The sequence below is a fragment of the Phocoena sinus genome, chromosome 15 (assembly GCF_008692025.1).
Source record: "Phocoena sinus isolate mPhoSin1 chromosome 15, mPhoSin1.pri, whole genome shotgun sequence".
In the NCBI taxonomy this organism is placed as follows: Eukaryota; Metazoa; Chordata; class Mammalia; order Artiodactyla; family Phocoenidae; genus Phocoena; species Phocoena sinus.
In genome coordinates this window covers 6,633,487-6,647,776 of record NC_045777.1, presented here as the reverse complement: position 1 = coordinate 6,647,776, position 14,290 = coordinate 6,633,487, and the positions used below count along the sequence as shown (strand labels likewise).

At 45.1% G+C, this 14,290-nt stretch overlaps 1 protein-coding gene across 1 annotated transcript; it reads right to left on the bottom strand.

The window, feature by feature from the left end:
* Window positions 1-1,924: 1,924 nt before the first annotated feature.
* CBLN4 (cerebellin 4 precursor) lies at window positions 1,925-10,085 on the bottom strand. The gene is made up of 3 exons (XM_032606194.1): window positions 8,524-10,085; window positions 5,508-5,624; window positions 1,925-3,228 (listed from the first exon to the last, which is right to left on the bottom strand). Exons 1-3 carry the CDS (start codon window positions 8,812-8,814, stop codon window positions 3,031-3,033), a joined length of 606 nt encoding a protein of 201 aa, XP_032462085.1. The 5' UTR covers window positions 8,815-10,085; the 3' UTR covers window positions 1,925-3,030.
* Window positions 10,086-14,290: the final 4,205 nt, after the last annotated feature.

The window sequence follows — 14,290 nt, the reverse complement described above, 5'->3', positions numbered from 1 at the left end:
CGCTACTGGTCCACAGGCCACACTGTGTGATGGTAGGTCTCTCCACTCAAAGTGTGATACCCAGGCCAGCAACACTGACACCATCTGGGGACTTGTTAAAAATGCACATGGGGCTTCCCCGGTGGCTCAGTGGTTGAGAGTCCGCCTGCCGATGCAGGGGATGCGGGTTCGTGCCCCGGTCCAGGAAGATCCCACATGCCGCGGAGCGGCTGGGCCCATGAGCCATGGCCGCTGAGCCTGCGCGTCCGGAGCCTGTGCTCCGCAACGGGAGAGGCCACAACAGTGATTGGCCCGCGTACCACAAAAAAAAAAAAAAAAGTGCACACGCTCGGGTCCCATTCCAGACCTACTGCACCAGAATCTACATTTTATCAAGATTCCTCTGGTCATTCTTACACATCTTCTTAGTTTGAGAAGATGACACAGAACTTCAGGATCAAATTCACAGAGAATTTGTTTTCCGAGAAAGGTCAGAGAAGACCAAAAGCCACAAGAAAAGAATTTTTTTTTTTTGATTCTATGCCATTTGAAACCCAGATTAAAGGTAGGCCTGTATTAGAGGGGACGGAATAACCTATTTAGAAACCAACTTCTGAAACCCCACCTCCCTCCCTACCAAAGAAAACCACAAGAATTCAACTTGAGCTCCACAGCTCTGAATGTGAACAGCTATCACATGCTGTCACCTCTCCTTGTTTTCATTACTTCTCTCTGGCCATTAGGTCAACCAGTTGGGGGACCAATGGATTACCATCGTTCTGGAGACAGATGGTCTAGATGGTAAAGGTAGATTGGTAAAGCCCAGTACCCTTAGTCAGAAGGCGAAGTAGAACCATACTTTCCGACCTCTGTTGCTCCTTATGAAGATTCTGGCTGTGTTTGCTGTCTAGGGAGGTCTAAAAAGGGCAGATGTAACCACTTCTGTAAACTCATTACGTAGCAAAGCATGTAACACATTATAAGATAATTTAAGCAATGTTGGTTGAAGCTGTTTATTCTAAGAATCAAAACAGTAACTTGCTAAAAAAGTAAAAACCAAAAGAAGACATTCAGCTATCCAGGTTTCTAGAAACCAAAAAGAATGGGGAAAACAGCCTTAAGTCCAAAAAAAAAAACAAAGAAAAGAAAGAATTAAAACAAAATTTTAACTAGATAATCAGGCTGTTATAACAGAATCCGGGATCACCAGGAACCCCCAAAAGCACTTGGAATCGGGGAGGTCCTATGTTTAAGCTCCTTATTTCCTTCAGTTTCATTTTCTTGGAGCAGAGAGTTTTCCTGTGATGAATGAATGTTTCGACTTGGTGATTAATCACAGCTATACTGGAAGACCTGCCTGCATGTTTCCTCCCACAGAATCCTGCAACAGCTTCCTCGATGCCACAAACTGCAAAAGGGGGGCTCCCAAAATTGTTTTAACTGACAACCAACCAGGAAGTTGAGCATGGAAATCTCCACATGAGACATCTATAATTATAGTTCCTTCTAAAAAGAAATGGGCCATCTTCTGTTTGTCCTTTAATGTTGAGAAAAGGGCAGAACTTTTCCCCAAAGTCTTTAGTTTGAAAATTTTGGTCTTTATACGCATCACCACTCATTCTTTCCCTGAGTCCTTCATGATGCTTTAGGGGAGCTTTTAAAACTTAACTTCCTAACAGTAAGTCCTTCTGAAAGGAGAGTTTCCGAAATTCATTGATCCTCTTTTGCCAAGCTCACTGGATCTGGACAAATTTAAACATAGTAAAGATTTCCTATGCCAATTCAGAGTACATTCTCTAAAAATTCAGAAAGCTTTTCTTAAACTCCAAGACAAAAAAACGAGAGAAAGGTAGGAAGAACAGGAGCGAGGAAGGGTTGGTGAGAGAGAGAGAATAAATCATGTAAAACATATATTTCCAAATCCGAAAGGACAAAACAATTCAACTAACATATATTAACCTTTATTCTGTAACAGAGACATAAATAATTTTATGAATTCATATGACCTATACAAAAGACAAAATAAGATATTGCACTAAGTTTAGCTTGGGCTATTTGGATTTCGTATTAACTAAACAGATAAATCTATACAATTTAAGGAGTTAAGGCAAAACCAGATGATACTTCAAACACAACAGGAGGTTTGAAAAATAGGTATAATTAAAAACAAGGGCATCCCATCTCCAGTTAATAAAGTGGTCATGTCTAAGGGAAAAAAAATCCCTTAGGTTCTTAAAAAGGGGTTATTATCAATCACGTTAATTAAAGTGAGAAATAAAGTGTAAGATTTCCCGTGGAGGAGAGCTGTTTTGCGGAGGTTTGAGGATTGAGCACTTAGAATTCGGGTAAGCAACTTTTTCCTTGTTAGATTTATGATCTACTCTTCCTATTAGAAAATATAATTTGGAAAATATGACTCTTTCACATATAGAATTAAAATACAACTATGAAGTGTTTTTTTTTAAAGGGAAGTCCTGATGCTGGCCTCATAGAGTAAATTTGCAGACAAGCCATTACCCTATTTGTAGAGAAGACACAAAGCCAGCAGTTACCCTAAGAAAACCAAAAAAACTAATTCCAAAGCAATAAAAACAAGTGAAACCAGTATATCAACACAGCACACAATTCTTTGGCAGTATCACACAAATCGTTGATTGAAGTCAGAACTTTTATACAGTTCTCTAATTCTCAGACCCAGTTGCCGGTCTTTGAAAACTAACTAAATAAAATGCCACATCTGCAATGAATTCAGTAATTCCAGGAAATTAAATTCAGAATGAACCTTGCAGACAGCTTTGAACTGTTACGCTTAAGCATAGATGGGTATCAACTGCTGTGAGTCCCGATCCAAGTACACTGAAACACACACGCACAAAAATAACCTGTGGAGCTCAGTACTGCTTCAGACAGGCCTAGCATCCTTACAGGGAATCCATATTCACCCATGAGAAACCAAGGAAAGACATCAATCCAATGACGAGGAAATGATCTTCCAAGAAGTCAGGGGTGGGCCGCCCCTCACCCGGATGAACATCGCGAAGAAATCAAATTCTATAGGGGGAACACCAGAAAGCCAGAGAACGTGGAATACTGCCAGCCTCCAACCAAGTTACCTTTCTCCAGTTTTAGGTAAACCTTATCCTCTTTATCCAGGTAGAGCAGGACCCCATTCGTGGCAGCCTCACGTGTAACGTCTTTATCCCCAGCGAAGGCAGATATTACTGGTTTTCCATTTAACATCAGGTTAACCTACAAGGAAAAAAAAAAAAAAAAAAAAAAACCACTGAAAATCTCTCTCTAAAGTCAAAACAAATGAATGAATAAAACAAAACAGAAACAGACTCACAGTTACAGAGAACAAACTAGGGTTACCAGTGAGGGGAGGGCAGTGGGAGAGGAAGATAGGGGTAGGGAATTAAGAAGTAAAAACCACTACGTATCAAATAAATAGGCTACAAGGATACATTACACAGCACAGGGAAATACAGACATTATTTTATAACAGCTTTAAATGGAATATAATCTATAAAAATCTTGACTCACTATGTTGTACACCTGAAACTAATATTGTAGATGAAAGAAAAGAAAAAGAAAGAAAGAGAGAAAGAGAGAAAGAAAGAAAGAAAGAAAGAAAGAAAGAAAGAAAGAAAGAAAGAAAGAAAGAAAAGAAAAGAAAAGAAAAGAAAAGAAAGGAAGGAGAAAAGAAGGAAAGAGAGAAAGAAAAAAAAGAAAGGAAGTCAAAGCATCTATGAGGGGCAGGGGGTAAAAAATAATGTCTAAAATGACCAACTTGGTAAAATAACTGATGTTCAGTAAATATATCCCTTTCCTTTCAAATTAGCAGATAGTGGTGGCTAGGCTTAGTATGATCTTACCAAGCTGATCTTTCTTAATTAAAAAAAAATTTTTTTTATTTCTCCCATAGAAATTTCCTTAAATGCTCACAAAAGAATACCATCCAGGGAGAGCAACCTAGCCTTGTGAAAACTGGCTTCCCTTCAGCACACAACTTAAGCCTACTATTGAATACTTTATTTACCTCCCGTATTCAGTAGCAAGTTTTTGGCAATGACGCGAGCCTGTGGCTTCCCAGTACATTAGCAAAAAGAGCCCCAGTGCCCTTTGCTCTGAGAAACCCAGGTACCGCAAGGTTCTACTAACGTCCTTGCAGGTTTACTGTACCGCTGAGACATGCAGAGTGCTAAAAATCAGTTGAAATTATGGAATATGTGTGTTGTGATTTCTTCATTTTCCCTGATAAGAAATGTGTATTAAAAATAATAATCACCACTACCACTGAAGATTCTAATGATGGATAATTAGCAAAGAATAAAATCAAATTTATTCCCTTCTCTCCTTACTACAATTTTGATTATACTGTGTTAAACATTACAAAAATTTCTAAATGTTGGGGCTTGGGAAAAGCTTTTCCATGGAAGGAAATTTGTTTACTAGATATTCATTCCTTTTATGTTAAAAATAATATTGAATAAATTAAATGTGAGACCTATCAATTTATCCATTCACTAGGATATGTAAAAGTAGTAGATGAGTGTGTAATCTATCATTCACATGGACATAGTATACAATACAAACATTGAACATATGATAAAAAGTTATCCTAGAATTCCATAGACATGTATTGTTGTTACTGCGTGCTGGCATGTTAGATACTATAGGAACTAGCTTCATCATTGTCCGTGAGTGTAAATTCAAGCCCGTTCCTTAGAAAGCACAACACAAAATATATTAACTGTGAAACTGCAATTGGTAAGAATTCACCAACATCAGAGTAACTGAGGATAAACTACTTAGAGGATAAGCACAGCACATCGTTTCTTTAAAAGTATATTGAATAATTGTTCCTTCATAGATTTATTCTCAGTCATTAACTGTAGCTCATAATTTTAACGATGACAGCAAATTTGTTTTATCTGTTTAGTAGTTACTTGTAAAGTTCTGATAATCTTACTAGTTTTTTTCTTACAAATTCAGGTAATTTTTGCACATGCATTAAAAGCAATCAAGATCTTATAAAGAGATTTGTGTCACTGAATTTTCACTAAGCAATTTTTTTTTTTTTCGCGGTACGCGGGCCAATCACTGTTGTGGCCTCTCCCGTTGCGGAGCACAGGCTCCGGACGCGCAGGCTCAGCGGCCATGGCTCACGGGCCCAGCCGCTCCACGGCATGTGGGATCTTCCCACACCGGGGCACGAACCCGTGTCCCCTGCATCGGCAGGCAGACTCTCAACCACTGCGCCACCAGGGAAGCCCACGAAGCAATATTTTTTAAGTGACGTTGTTATTAAGGTAGTAAGTTCAATTGCTTATTCTTCTATATGCTTCTTGTCACATGCCTTAATAGATGTTATTGGAAATTAAGTGTTTTAAAAATAAACTGCTATAAAGATGGTTGTTTATTTTTACAATGAAACACATCTTTGGATAAATACTTAAAAATACATAACCCACTGCTGATAAACACTGTCACCTGAGAGTACAGAGGGAACAGGTCGAAAGACATACCTGGATTGTTTGGCTCTGGTAGACTTTAATTACGTGAAAACTGAAACTGTAAATTCCTTTCCTTGGTGCCACAAAGACAGACTCCAGGGTGAAAAAATTACCCACATTTACTAGGATCTACAAATAAAAAGAATAAACAGCAGTCAATTATTACAATATTCTCCTCTGTAAGTAAAATAAGTTTTCCTCCTTCCTTTTTCTTTTCCTTTCTTTTTTCTTTCTTTCTTAAGAAAGAAAACTAACTTTTAAAAACATAGAAAATAAAACATTGAGTTCTATCCCTTTTTCTTTAGTGACTTGGAAAACGGATTTGTATGTTGGAAGGTTCTTCTGTCTTTTAAATGGTATAAGAAAAAATAAAGTAACAGCTTTGTAGTCATGCCTCAATTCCAGCAAGGCCCAATGGCTCTGGAAACATCTAGAAACACGTGAAGGCTTATAAATATTAGCTTTACCTTGAGAGTCAAATAAAAGGCTTCTGCCACATATTTACGCACCCACCCTCTACGAGCCTTCACAGTGTCCAGAGGTGACGTGTCCAAGCCAGCCAACTGGCACCCGTGGGCTCTCTGCAGTCATTCCCGGACACTCCACACAGAGGTCTGGACACTCCCTCCACCGTGTGACATAATCCATGACACCGAACAGTTGGTACACAGAGTGAACTGAATGCCCAGCCCTCCTCTGAGGCTCCGCCAAACCTCTGCTAAGCCCCACGGCCGTTTGTTCCATTCCTATGCCATCCAGACCTTAATTATAATATTTTGGCAATGACTCAGCCTTTGCAGGCTGCCAAAGAGTAAAGACTGTGAAGCAGGTGGCCTTCTTGTGCTGCTCCCAGTGTTATCCGTCATCCATTCCCTTATCAATCACCTGCTCTTTATTTAAAGTTCAAGGGGCAAAAACGAAGAGTGAAATAAAGCACTGGTTCCCAAGAAAACAACAGTGCACTCTGTATTCCGAAATGTTCGGCCTGATTCTACTGGTTATGAAATTAGCTCTGAATTTCAATAAGTGACCTCATAAGCTAACTGTCACATAGGTATGACCCTTCCTATGAAAAACAGCAGGAGAATGTATGTGTGTGTGTGTATTGCAGGGGCGGAGGACAGAAGATAACTAGGGTTTCTTCCATTTCTCTCCAAGAAATAAATCTGTAAGTGGCATTCAAAATAATCAGATGTTCGTCTAAAGATACATTTCCCCTATATCAATGGCAATCTGCTACTATCTCTTTTAAACACTACATTCATGCTAATATTAAGCCCTTTGCATAATTCCCTAAAGACATACTATTGCCTGTGAGCAATGCACCAGAATTACAGTGACGGTCAGGTAGATGTATGTTGGTGTATCATTTTATTCTGAGATTACACCTTTCTCCAAGTAAGCATCAGCTTTCTTTCTCTGACCCGATGATCAATGGTCTTTCAACAACAAATCACAAGCTATGCAATAATTCCTAACAGAGATTTTACAAAGATTTGTTTAAGCACATTTAAAATAATTTGAGGTACTTAGCAGGGACTTCCTGAATCAGACACAAGTAGCATAATTCATTAGCAATAATGGAACTGGTTGATTGGTGTTGACTACACATAAGGCTGGAGGTTGACTCTACATTGTAATTAGAGCATCCAAGCGCATCGAGATTTATAACTAAATGTGTCTTGTTGTCTCTAAGATGCATGGGCACCCGGAACAGAAGAACAAACCCTTCTTCTCTTCTAACTGACAGAAAGGTCACTGAAAAGAATGCACTGTACAGACGATAGTGCAATGTCCACAGTATTTAATTAATGCATTGACACACAAACCAGGGGTCATGCTAGACTTCATTTACATCAAGACGGAAAATACTGCACCAAAACCCCCAAGGGGCTGCTTAATTCTTTTAAAATGATGGCTATTCAATAGGAAGCCCCAGAGAGGCATTCTCTGTCTTTGGCCCTCTGGAGAGTCTATTACTTAGGAACAATTAAGTAAGGAATAGAAATGTCACCTCATCCCTTCCCTGGCATGTCCTGCAGCACCACTTAACCTGTGCTCTTACCCATGCAGCACACAACTGTGAACTACACATACGACTCTGGAATTTAAAAGACTCTGGGTGCTGTTGACGTTGAAATGATACCCCTGGAGTCTGATTTCAGTTTTAAGACTCCTTGCTAAGCTGATATCCTGGGGTTTCTCATCAGCCAAACCCCAGAGCTCCAGATCGCTAAAAAAAACAAGCCACAGCTTTCATCAGTTCCTCCCCACCCCCTATCCTCAGCCCCCAAGTCTGTCTTTCCCCACTAATTTGAGTGTCTCTGGAAGGACCGGAGCAGGGGAAGGGAGAACGGCTCCCCAGCGCTTCCCTATGGGAGCTCAGTGCAGCTGCCCGATTCCTTTTCCTCTCCTTCTCTCAACTTTTCTCCAAGTAGCAGAGAAGGGCTTTCCGCTGCAGCGGTACCTGCAGTGTATATGGGGATCCTGGCGGGGGAAAGGTGGGCGAGATGAGACCGGGGCCACAGCTTCCCACACTCCCCAGCCACCCGCGAGATCTCTGCAGAGATCTCTTTGGGGAGACGCTTCTCCACCTGGGAGAAACAAATCATTTATCCAGCATCAGAGAGAGTACTGTGCCCGAGAATGGCCTCGGCAGCACCCGCAGAGGAGTCTGAGCCAGGGGCCCAAGCTCTGGCCAAGAGATTTCGAGGTCCAGGGACCAGGATCCTGCCAGGTCCTATGGACCTGTTGCTGTTAAACTTGTGCTGAGCTCTCGACGCCTGGCTCTACACCCCCGGCCTCTTTCCCACCACCCCAGCAGGTCTTCCGGAGGCCAAGAGGGAATGGGGGGCGGGGTGGTGGCGGGAGAGACATCAGAAGTTTCAGACCAAAACCTTTGCGGAGGCGAGGGCCGAAACGATCCCCCAAATCGCAATCAGAGCAGCTCAACCCGGGTCTGAGCTGCCTGGACATCGCCCCTCCCGCCGACCCGACTCCTGACACCCCGCATCCCTCGGGGTCTGACCTGATCGAAGTAAATGATGCGCGTCTTGTTGCTCATCTCTGACGGCTCGTGGTTGGTGCTCCGCACCGCCGAGAAGGCGACCTTGGAGTTAGCCGCCCGGACCGAGATCCCCAGAGGGGAGGAAGAGGAGCCCTTGGAGTCCGTGGCCGGGTTCGAGTCGCACACCACGAGGCACTTGCCTTCCAGCACGATGGGCTCCGTGTCATTCTGCGCCCAGACGGGCAGCCCGGGCAGAGTGAGGGCCAGCAGCACAGCCGGCACCACGGACAGCGCCCGGCCCCCAGCGCCCATGGTGAGCCTCGTGGGCAGTCGGCTGGCGCTTCTGCTCGCCCGCGTCGCCTCCTACCCCGGGACCCCGGAGCTCGGGAAGATGCCCGTGGCTAGATCGACAGCGCTGCGGGAACGGCGGCGGCGGCGCGCACACTTCCAATCCTATGGTTTGAAGTCAAAGTCTCCCCTCGCGCTCTCTCGCTGGTTCTGCTACCTTTGTCCTTTAAGGAGCTCATGCAGAACCCCCTATACTCCACCCTCCTCCGCCCAAGAATCAGCCCTGCCTGGGGCCCCTGCACCCACCCGTGTTCCTAGACATCTAAAAGTCACCAAACCCTCACCTTCACACCTCAAAGAGGAAAATGATAAATTCCCCAAACCCAGTCACCCCCGGGTGAACCACGAAGCAGGAAAAACGAAGGAGAGACTCAGAGAAGCCACGGGGACGGTGGATGCCGAGTGGTGCCCGTGTCGGTCCAGTACGTGTCTGGCTCGCGGCAGGGACGAATTACAGAAGCAGAAGGTGTTTCCCGGACTGGGAAGAACGCGAGGCTGTGTTCACGGCCAGGTCTCTAGCGACTCTCAATTTCGCTTAGCCAGAAATTCCCCAAAGCTTGGTGTCTCTCGGAAGTCGGCAGCTACGCGTTGGCTAGCCGGGTCCCCAGCACGGAAAGCACGAATTCGCGGGATCAGTTCTCAGGTGCGGGGCGGCTCGGCCGGTGGGGTCCTCTCCTGCCTCGGCCGCACGCCCGGAGTCCCTGCGCACAACTTTCTCTGTCCTCGCGCAGCCGGGAGAGCGCGAGGCGGGCACACGCGCGCTATTTATAGGAGCGCACGTCCGGCTGGGGTTGGCTTCTAGCTCAACCCGCCGGCTCCCGGGAAAGGGGAAGAAGGAGTCCGGTGACCCCCGCTGAGCAGCTCCTGCCTGGCGCTTAACGCACCCCGGGGCAAGCGGGGCGCACAGCACTGCTGGCTGCCAAGGTCTGCGGCCACCCAGCCCCGGGGAGCGCGCAGCAGGGATACTGTACGCAGGGAGAGGCGCCCACCGCCCTGCGCCTGGCCCAGCTCCGCGCCTGCTCGCTCCCTCCTCGGTCTGGGCAGGCGGAGGGGGCTGAGGCTCCCCTCGCCCCTCCCGAGCACCGGACTCCGCCGCCGAGCGCCCTCCGAGCGGAGCGCGGCGCTGCCAGCCCCGGCTGCGGAGCTGGATGGGCGGCAGCGGCCTCGCGCGGCGCGCTGCTTGGCACCTGGGGACCCACGCCACCGTCCCGACCGTGCCTTACCCAGAGACTGCCTCCCCAAGCCCTGGGGCCTGGCGAGCTCCGGGAAACCTTGGGACGGACCAAAGCCGCTGGGGGCCGCTGGGAGAAGGTACCTCAGGCCTTCCGCTCCGCTCCGGGAAGAGGAGCCTCAAAAGCTTCAGGGCGCGCCTTCCCACCCACACCGCGAATCCACCCAGGCAAAGCCAGAAAAAGAGAGAGGGAGTTAACGCAGCAAGAATCAGCCCTCCGGAACCTTCCCCCTAAAAAATGCCAACCCCCTCCTGAGAATACCGCACCTTTCTCCCTCTTGATGTACCCCGCCCTCCCCCCCGCCCCGTGCCACCCCATTGCCACCTTGGCCTCTGATTGGCAAGGTTTAGCTTCCTCTTCCGCAGCCATCACTGGGAGGAAAAGGCTTGTCTCTCTGATGGGCTGCATTAACTTGGCCAAGTCACTTACCCTTTCCGAGAGGGAGGGACTCCACTAATTAAGGTCCCATCAGCCCACTGGTTCTATGATGCTTTGGAGTCATGTCACTCCCTTCCCAAATTCCTTTTAGTGTCCCAGCTGCCAGAGGACAGGCCCCGCATCTTTAGTCAAAACAGCATCCGCATCAGCCATTCGGAGCTCCTAGAAATGTACTAATTATTCATTGAAGGGGTGTTTACTGAGAATTGTCTCCGGCATAGATGGCTTTCTAGTCCTTCCTGAAAGAAGAACAGCCTCCTTAGCATGGATTCAAGTCCCTCCACAACAGAAGCCAGACCAGCATCTCCAGGCTTGTCCCCTCATAAGGCCCTTCCAAAGGGCTGGGTGTTGAGCCATAAGCATTGCACTGCAGCTCCAATTGTTAAAATAGTAAATACTCCTACTGGCTGGTATTTCCCTAGCCCTTAGCTCCCTATAATCTTGCAACTAAAGAGTTGGTGCCTGGAGCCAAAGGGGCCTCCAGATTCTCCTCCAGTGGGGCCAGTATCAGTTCCGATTTCCAGGTGCTCCTGCTGTGCTATTTGTAACAATGTTGAATGTCACTAATCTAAGCTACAACCAAAAAGAGTGAACTGGTGCCTTCTGAAAACGGCCACCATTTCCCCCACCCCAAGCCTAGGGTAGCCTTTCATCTGAACCCTTGCTGCACTTTGTAACTCTCTCCCGGCTTCTACCACAGTCTGCCTGGACAGCAGCTGAGATTTCTTCTCGTTTGATGCTGCCGTTGGAGGACAGGGGCTGGGTCTAGTTTGGTTCCCGGTTTGCATAAGTAATTTGCCTTCCTTGTCCAAAACAGCTGTTTTAGTAACTAAGACCTGGGCTATTCAATTTCAGGCTGGAAGGAGTTTGAGAAAAAAGCTCTGTTGACTACAGAATTGTTAAATTGTCAGTAAGTTGTCTTCCCTACCAACCCCAATATATTCTCTCTGTGTCCTTTTCTTCTCTAGGCATTTTTCTTCCTGCAAGAACTCAGATTTAAAGAAACTTCTTCCCTCCCTCCTCTTTTCCTCTCCAAAAGTACTCATTTCCTAGCCCCCTAATCCAGCAGAGTGACCATATCAGGGACTCAATAATTGATTGTGAAATGACTGGCTCTCCAGATAGAATGTCAGTATCAGTCATTCACCTTATAGTATAAACTGGTTTAAATAAATCTCTCTCAGTAAAGTTTACATTCAGTCCTCCTGAGTAACTGGAGATGAAGGTCCTGGCTTCTTACTAAAAGATGTTCCCCTATTCAGGGTGTTCTAAAGATGTGGAACACCATTTTTTCTTTTGACTCCTACCGAGAGAACTTATCTGACATTGTAAAGCACAGGGTCCTGTCTCCCTTTCCCACCATGGGTGATTGAACAAGGATAGCCCCTGTATTCTAGGGCTGTCAATCCACTTGATGCCAGAGATCCGTGACTTATACGTCCTGACTCAGCCAGATAAGGTGGGGCTGCTAGATTTTCTCTCTCTAGGATCTGAATGGGACACTGATATGGCTTCCAGTAAGCACTGGGTCCTGCAGAGGAGAGGTCTATAGTCTCCTGAACTGGCCGTCTAAGGGCCATGTGCAAGTTTAAGCAGAGGAGCATGCCGGAAGAAATAGGAGGACTGACCACACTTGTAGACTGGGGCCGATTCTCTGCACTTCTGAGAAATGGAAGGGGTGAGGGAGTGAATAGTAAATCTCCAGCTTGTTAACTCCTACTCACAAGACATCCAGCAACCCTGAGTTTCTTGAGAGCCTCTTGCATCCTTGTAATAAAACTGATGTCACTTGAGCTAGCTTTAGGGACCTACTACTGTTCCTTGCCACCCAGAATCCTCATTAGAACAATGTCCCAGAAATCATACCACATAAGCCCATGCATCTCCTGCCAAAAGACATTAACAAATCCAATCCCCTGCCTGTGGGAAATGTTTTCCTAACATTTTGGGAACGGAAGCATCACCTGCTCCCCAGCCCCACTCCAGCCCCAGCATCCCCAGGAGGAAAGAAACAGGATCAAGTCTAAGTTTCATACCAGCCACAACACAGATCTCTCTCCCTTCCTCCCTTCCTTCCTTCCTCCTCCCTCCCTCTCTCTTTCTTTCTTTCCTTCTTCCTTTCTTTCTTTCTCTCTCTCTCTTTCTTTCTTTTTGAAGATGTACTATTTTAAAAACCTAGCTGTGATTGTGACCCAAATGTTTCACTTTCCTGAGATTCCCAGATTGCATTTGATGCTAGGAGTTTTGTTGCTAGACCTTTAGCAATTTCATTTCTCTGTGCTTGTGCTCAACATAAAGTAAATTAGAAGAAGTAAATTAAAATCTGAGCTGGTCTTGCATACGAAAGCCATACTCCTGTGGTCAGTAACATTCCATTGTATTTACACACCTCATCTTTACCCATTCAGCCATCCGTTCACGGACATTTAGGCTGCTTCCGTGTCTTGGCTATTGTAAACAGTAGCACTATGAACACTGGGGTGCATGTATCTTTTCGAATTAGAGTTTTCATCTTTTCCAGATATATGTCCAGAAGTGAGATTGCTGGATCATATGGTAACTTTATTTTTAGTTTTTTAAGGAACCTCCATACCGCTTCCCATAGTGGATGCACCAATTTACATTCCCACCAGCAGTGTAGGAGGGTTCCCTTTTCTCCATATCCTCGCCAGCATTTATTATTTGTAGACTTTTTGACGATGGCCTTTCTGACTGGTGTGCAGTGATACCTCACTGGAGTTTTGATTTGCTTTTCTCTAATGATTAGCAATGTGGAGCATCTATTCATGTGCCCATTGCCCATCTGCTTGTCTTCTTTGTAGAAATATCTATTTAGGTCTTCTGCCCATCTTTTGATTAAGTTGTTTGTTATTTTTGATAGGAGGCGTGAAATGTTTCATCCATGCTTAGGTCCAAGAAAGGGAGGCCAATGAGGCAATGGGGATTTACTGGAAGGACCGTATCTCACAGAGTCCAAGGGCAAAACTGACCCTTGGGAATGTAATGAAGCCTTGTGGATAACTCAAAATGTTGCCTTTCCTCTATCTATTTATCTATCTAGCTAGCTCCATCTCTCTATCTTTCTCTCTCTTTGGCATATCTGCATTATTCTTTTGCTCACTGCAATCTAGCCTTCTCTGAAGCCTACATGATAGACGGTGGCAACTGACACTCCCAAATTTTACACATAACAGATCCATCCACCCAGAGGATGCCCCCAAATCCCAGGGAAGAGACTCACTGCCCCATCTGGGATCACATGTCCGCCCCTTGCAGTGCACCCACAGTGATTCCCACAACTAGATATGTGGAAAATTGGAGCAGGGTCCAGAGGAGAGTACAATTCCTAAAAAATGCTACAAGTAACGTGTGGTGAAGTGAAAAGGAACAAGATACAGATTAATCTGTAATGTGTGATTCCGTGTTAACAGACTGTAATTGTATAGAGATATGGATATGTTTGAAAAAGCAAAGGAAAACTATGAAAAGCTAGACAGCAAATTGTTAAGAGTAGAGAAACAGAATAAAAGGAAAAGAAACTGTTAATTTTACTTCAGCTGTTTATGATTTGGATGGCCACAGTAATCATATATTACCTTGTGATTCACATTTAATACCGTTTTTTAAAGGAAGAGGGTGCCGGGAAGACCATCCAATAGAAATCTACTACATTGACTTTTTTTTCATAATGGTGCCGGGAAGACCATCCAATAGAAATCTACTACATTGACACTTTTTTCATAATTTAAACTTAAAGTTTGGAGAGAAAA

What these genes read in the sequence shown, in the direction of transcription:
- CBLN4 (XM_032606194.1), bottom strand. Translation starts at nt 8,814, where the DNA reads ATGGGCGCTGGGGGCCGGGCGCTGTCCGTGGTGCCGGCTGTGCTGCTG. An exon ending in GCATCATTTACTTCGATCAG is followed by an intron (nt 5,625 to 8,523) that starts GTCAGACCCCGA and finishes TTTTATTTGTAG; the next exon opens with ATCCTAGTAAATGTGGGTAA. An exon ending in ACCAGAGCCAAACAATCCAG is followed by an intron (nt 3,229 to 5,507) that starts GTATGTCTTTCG and finishes TTTTCCTTGTAG; the next exon opens with GTTAACCTGATGTTAAATGG.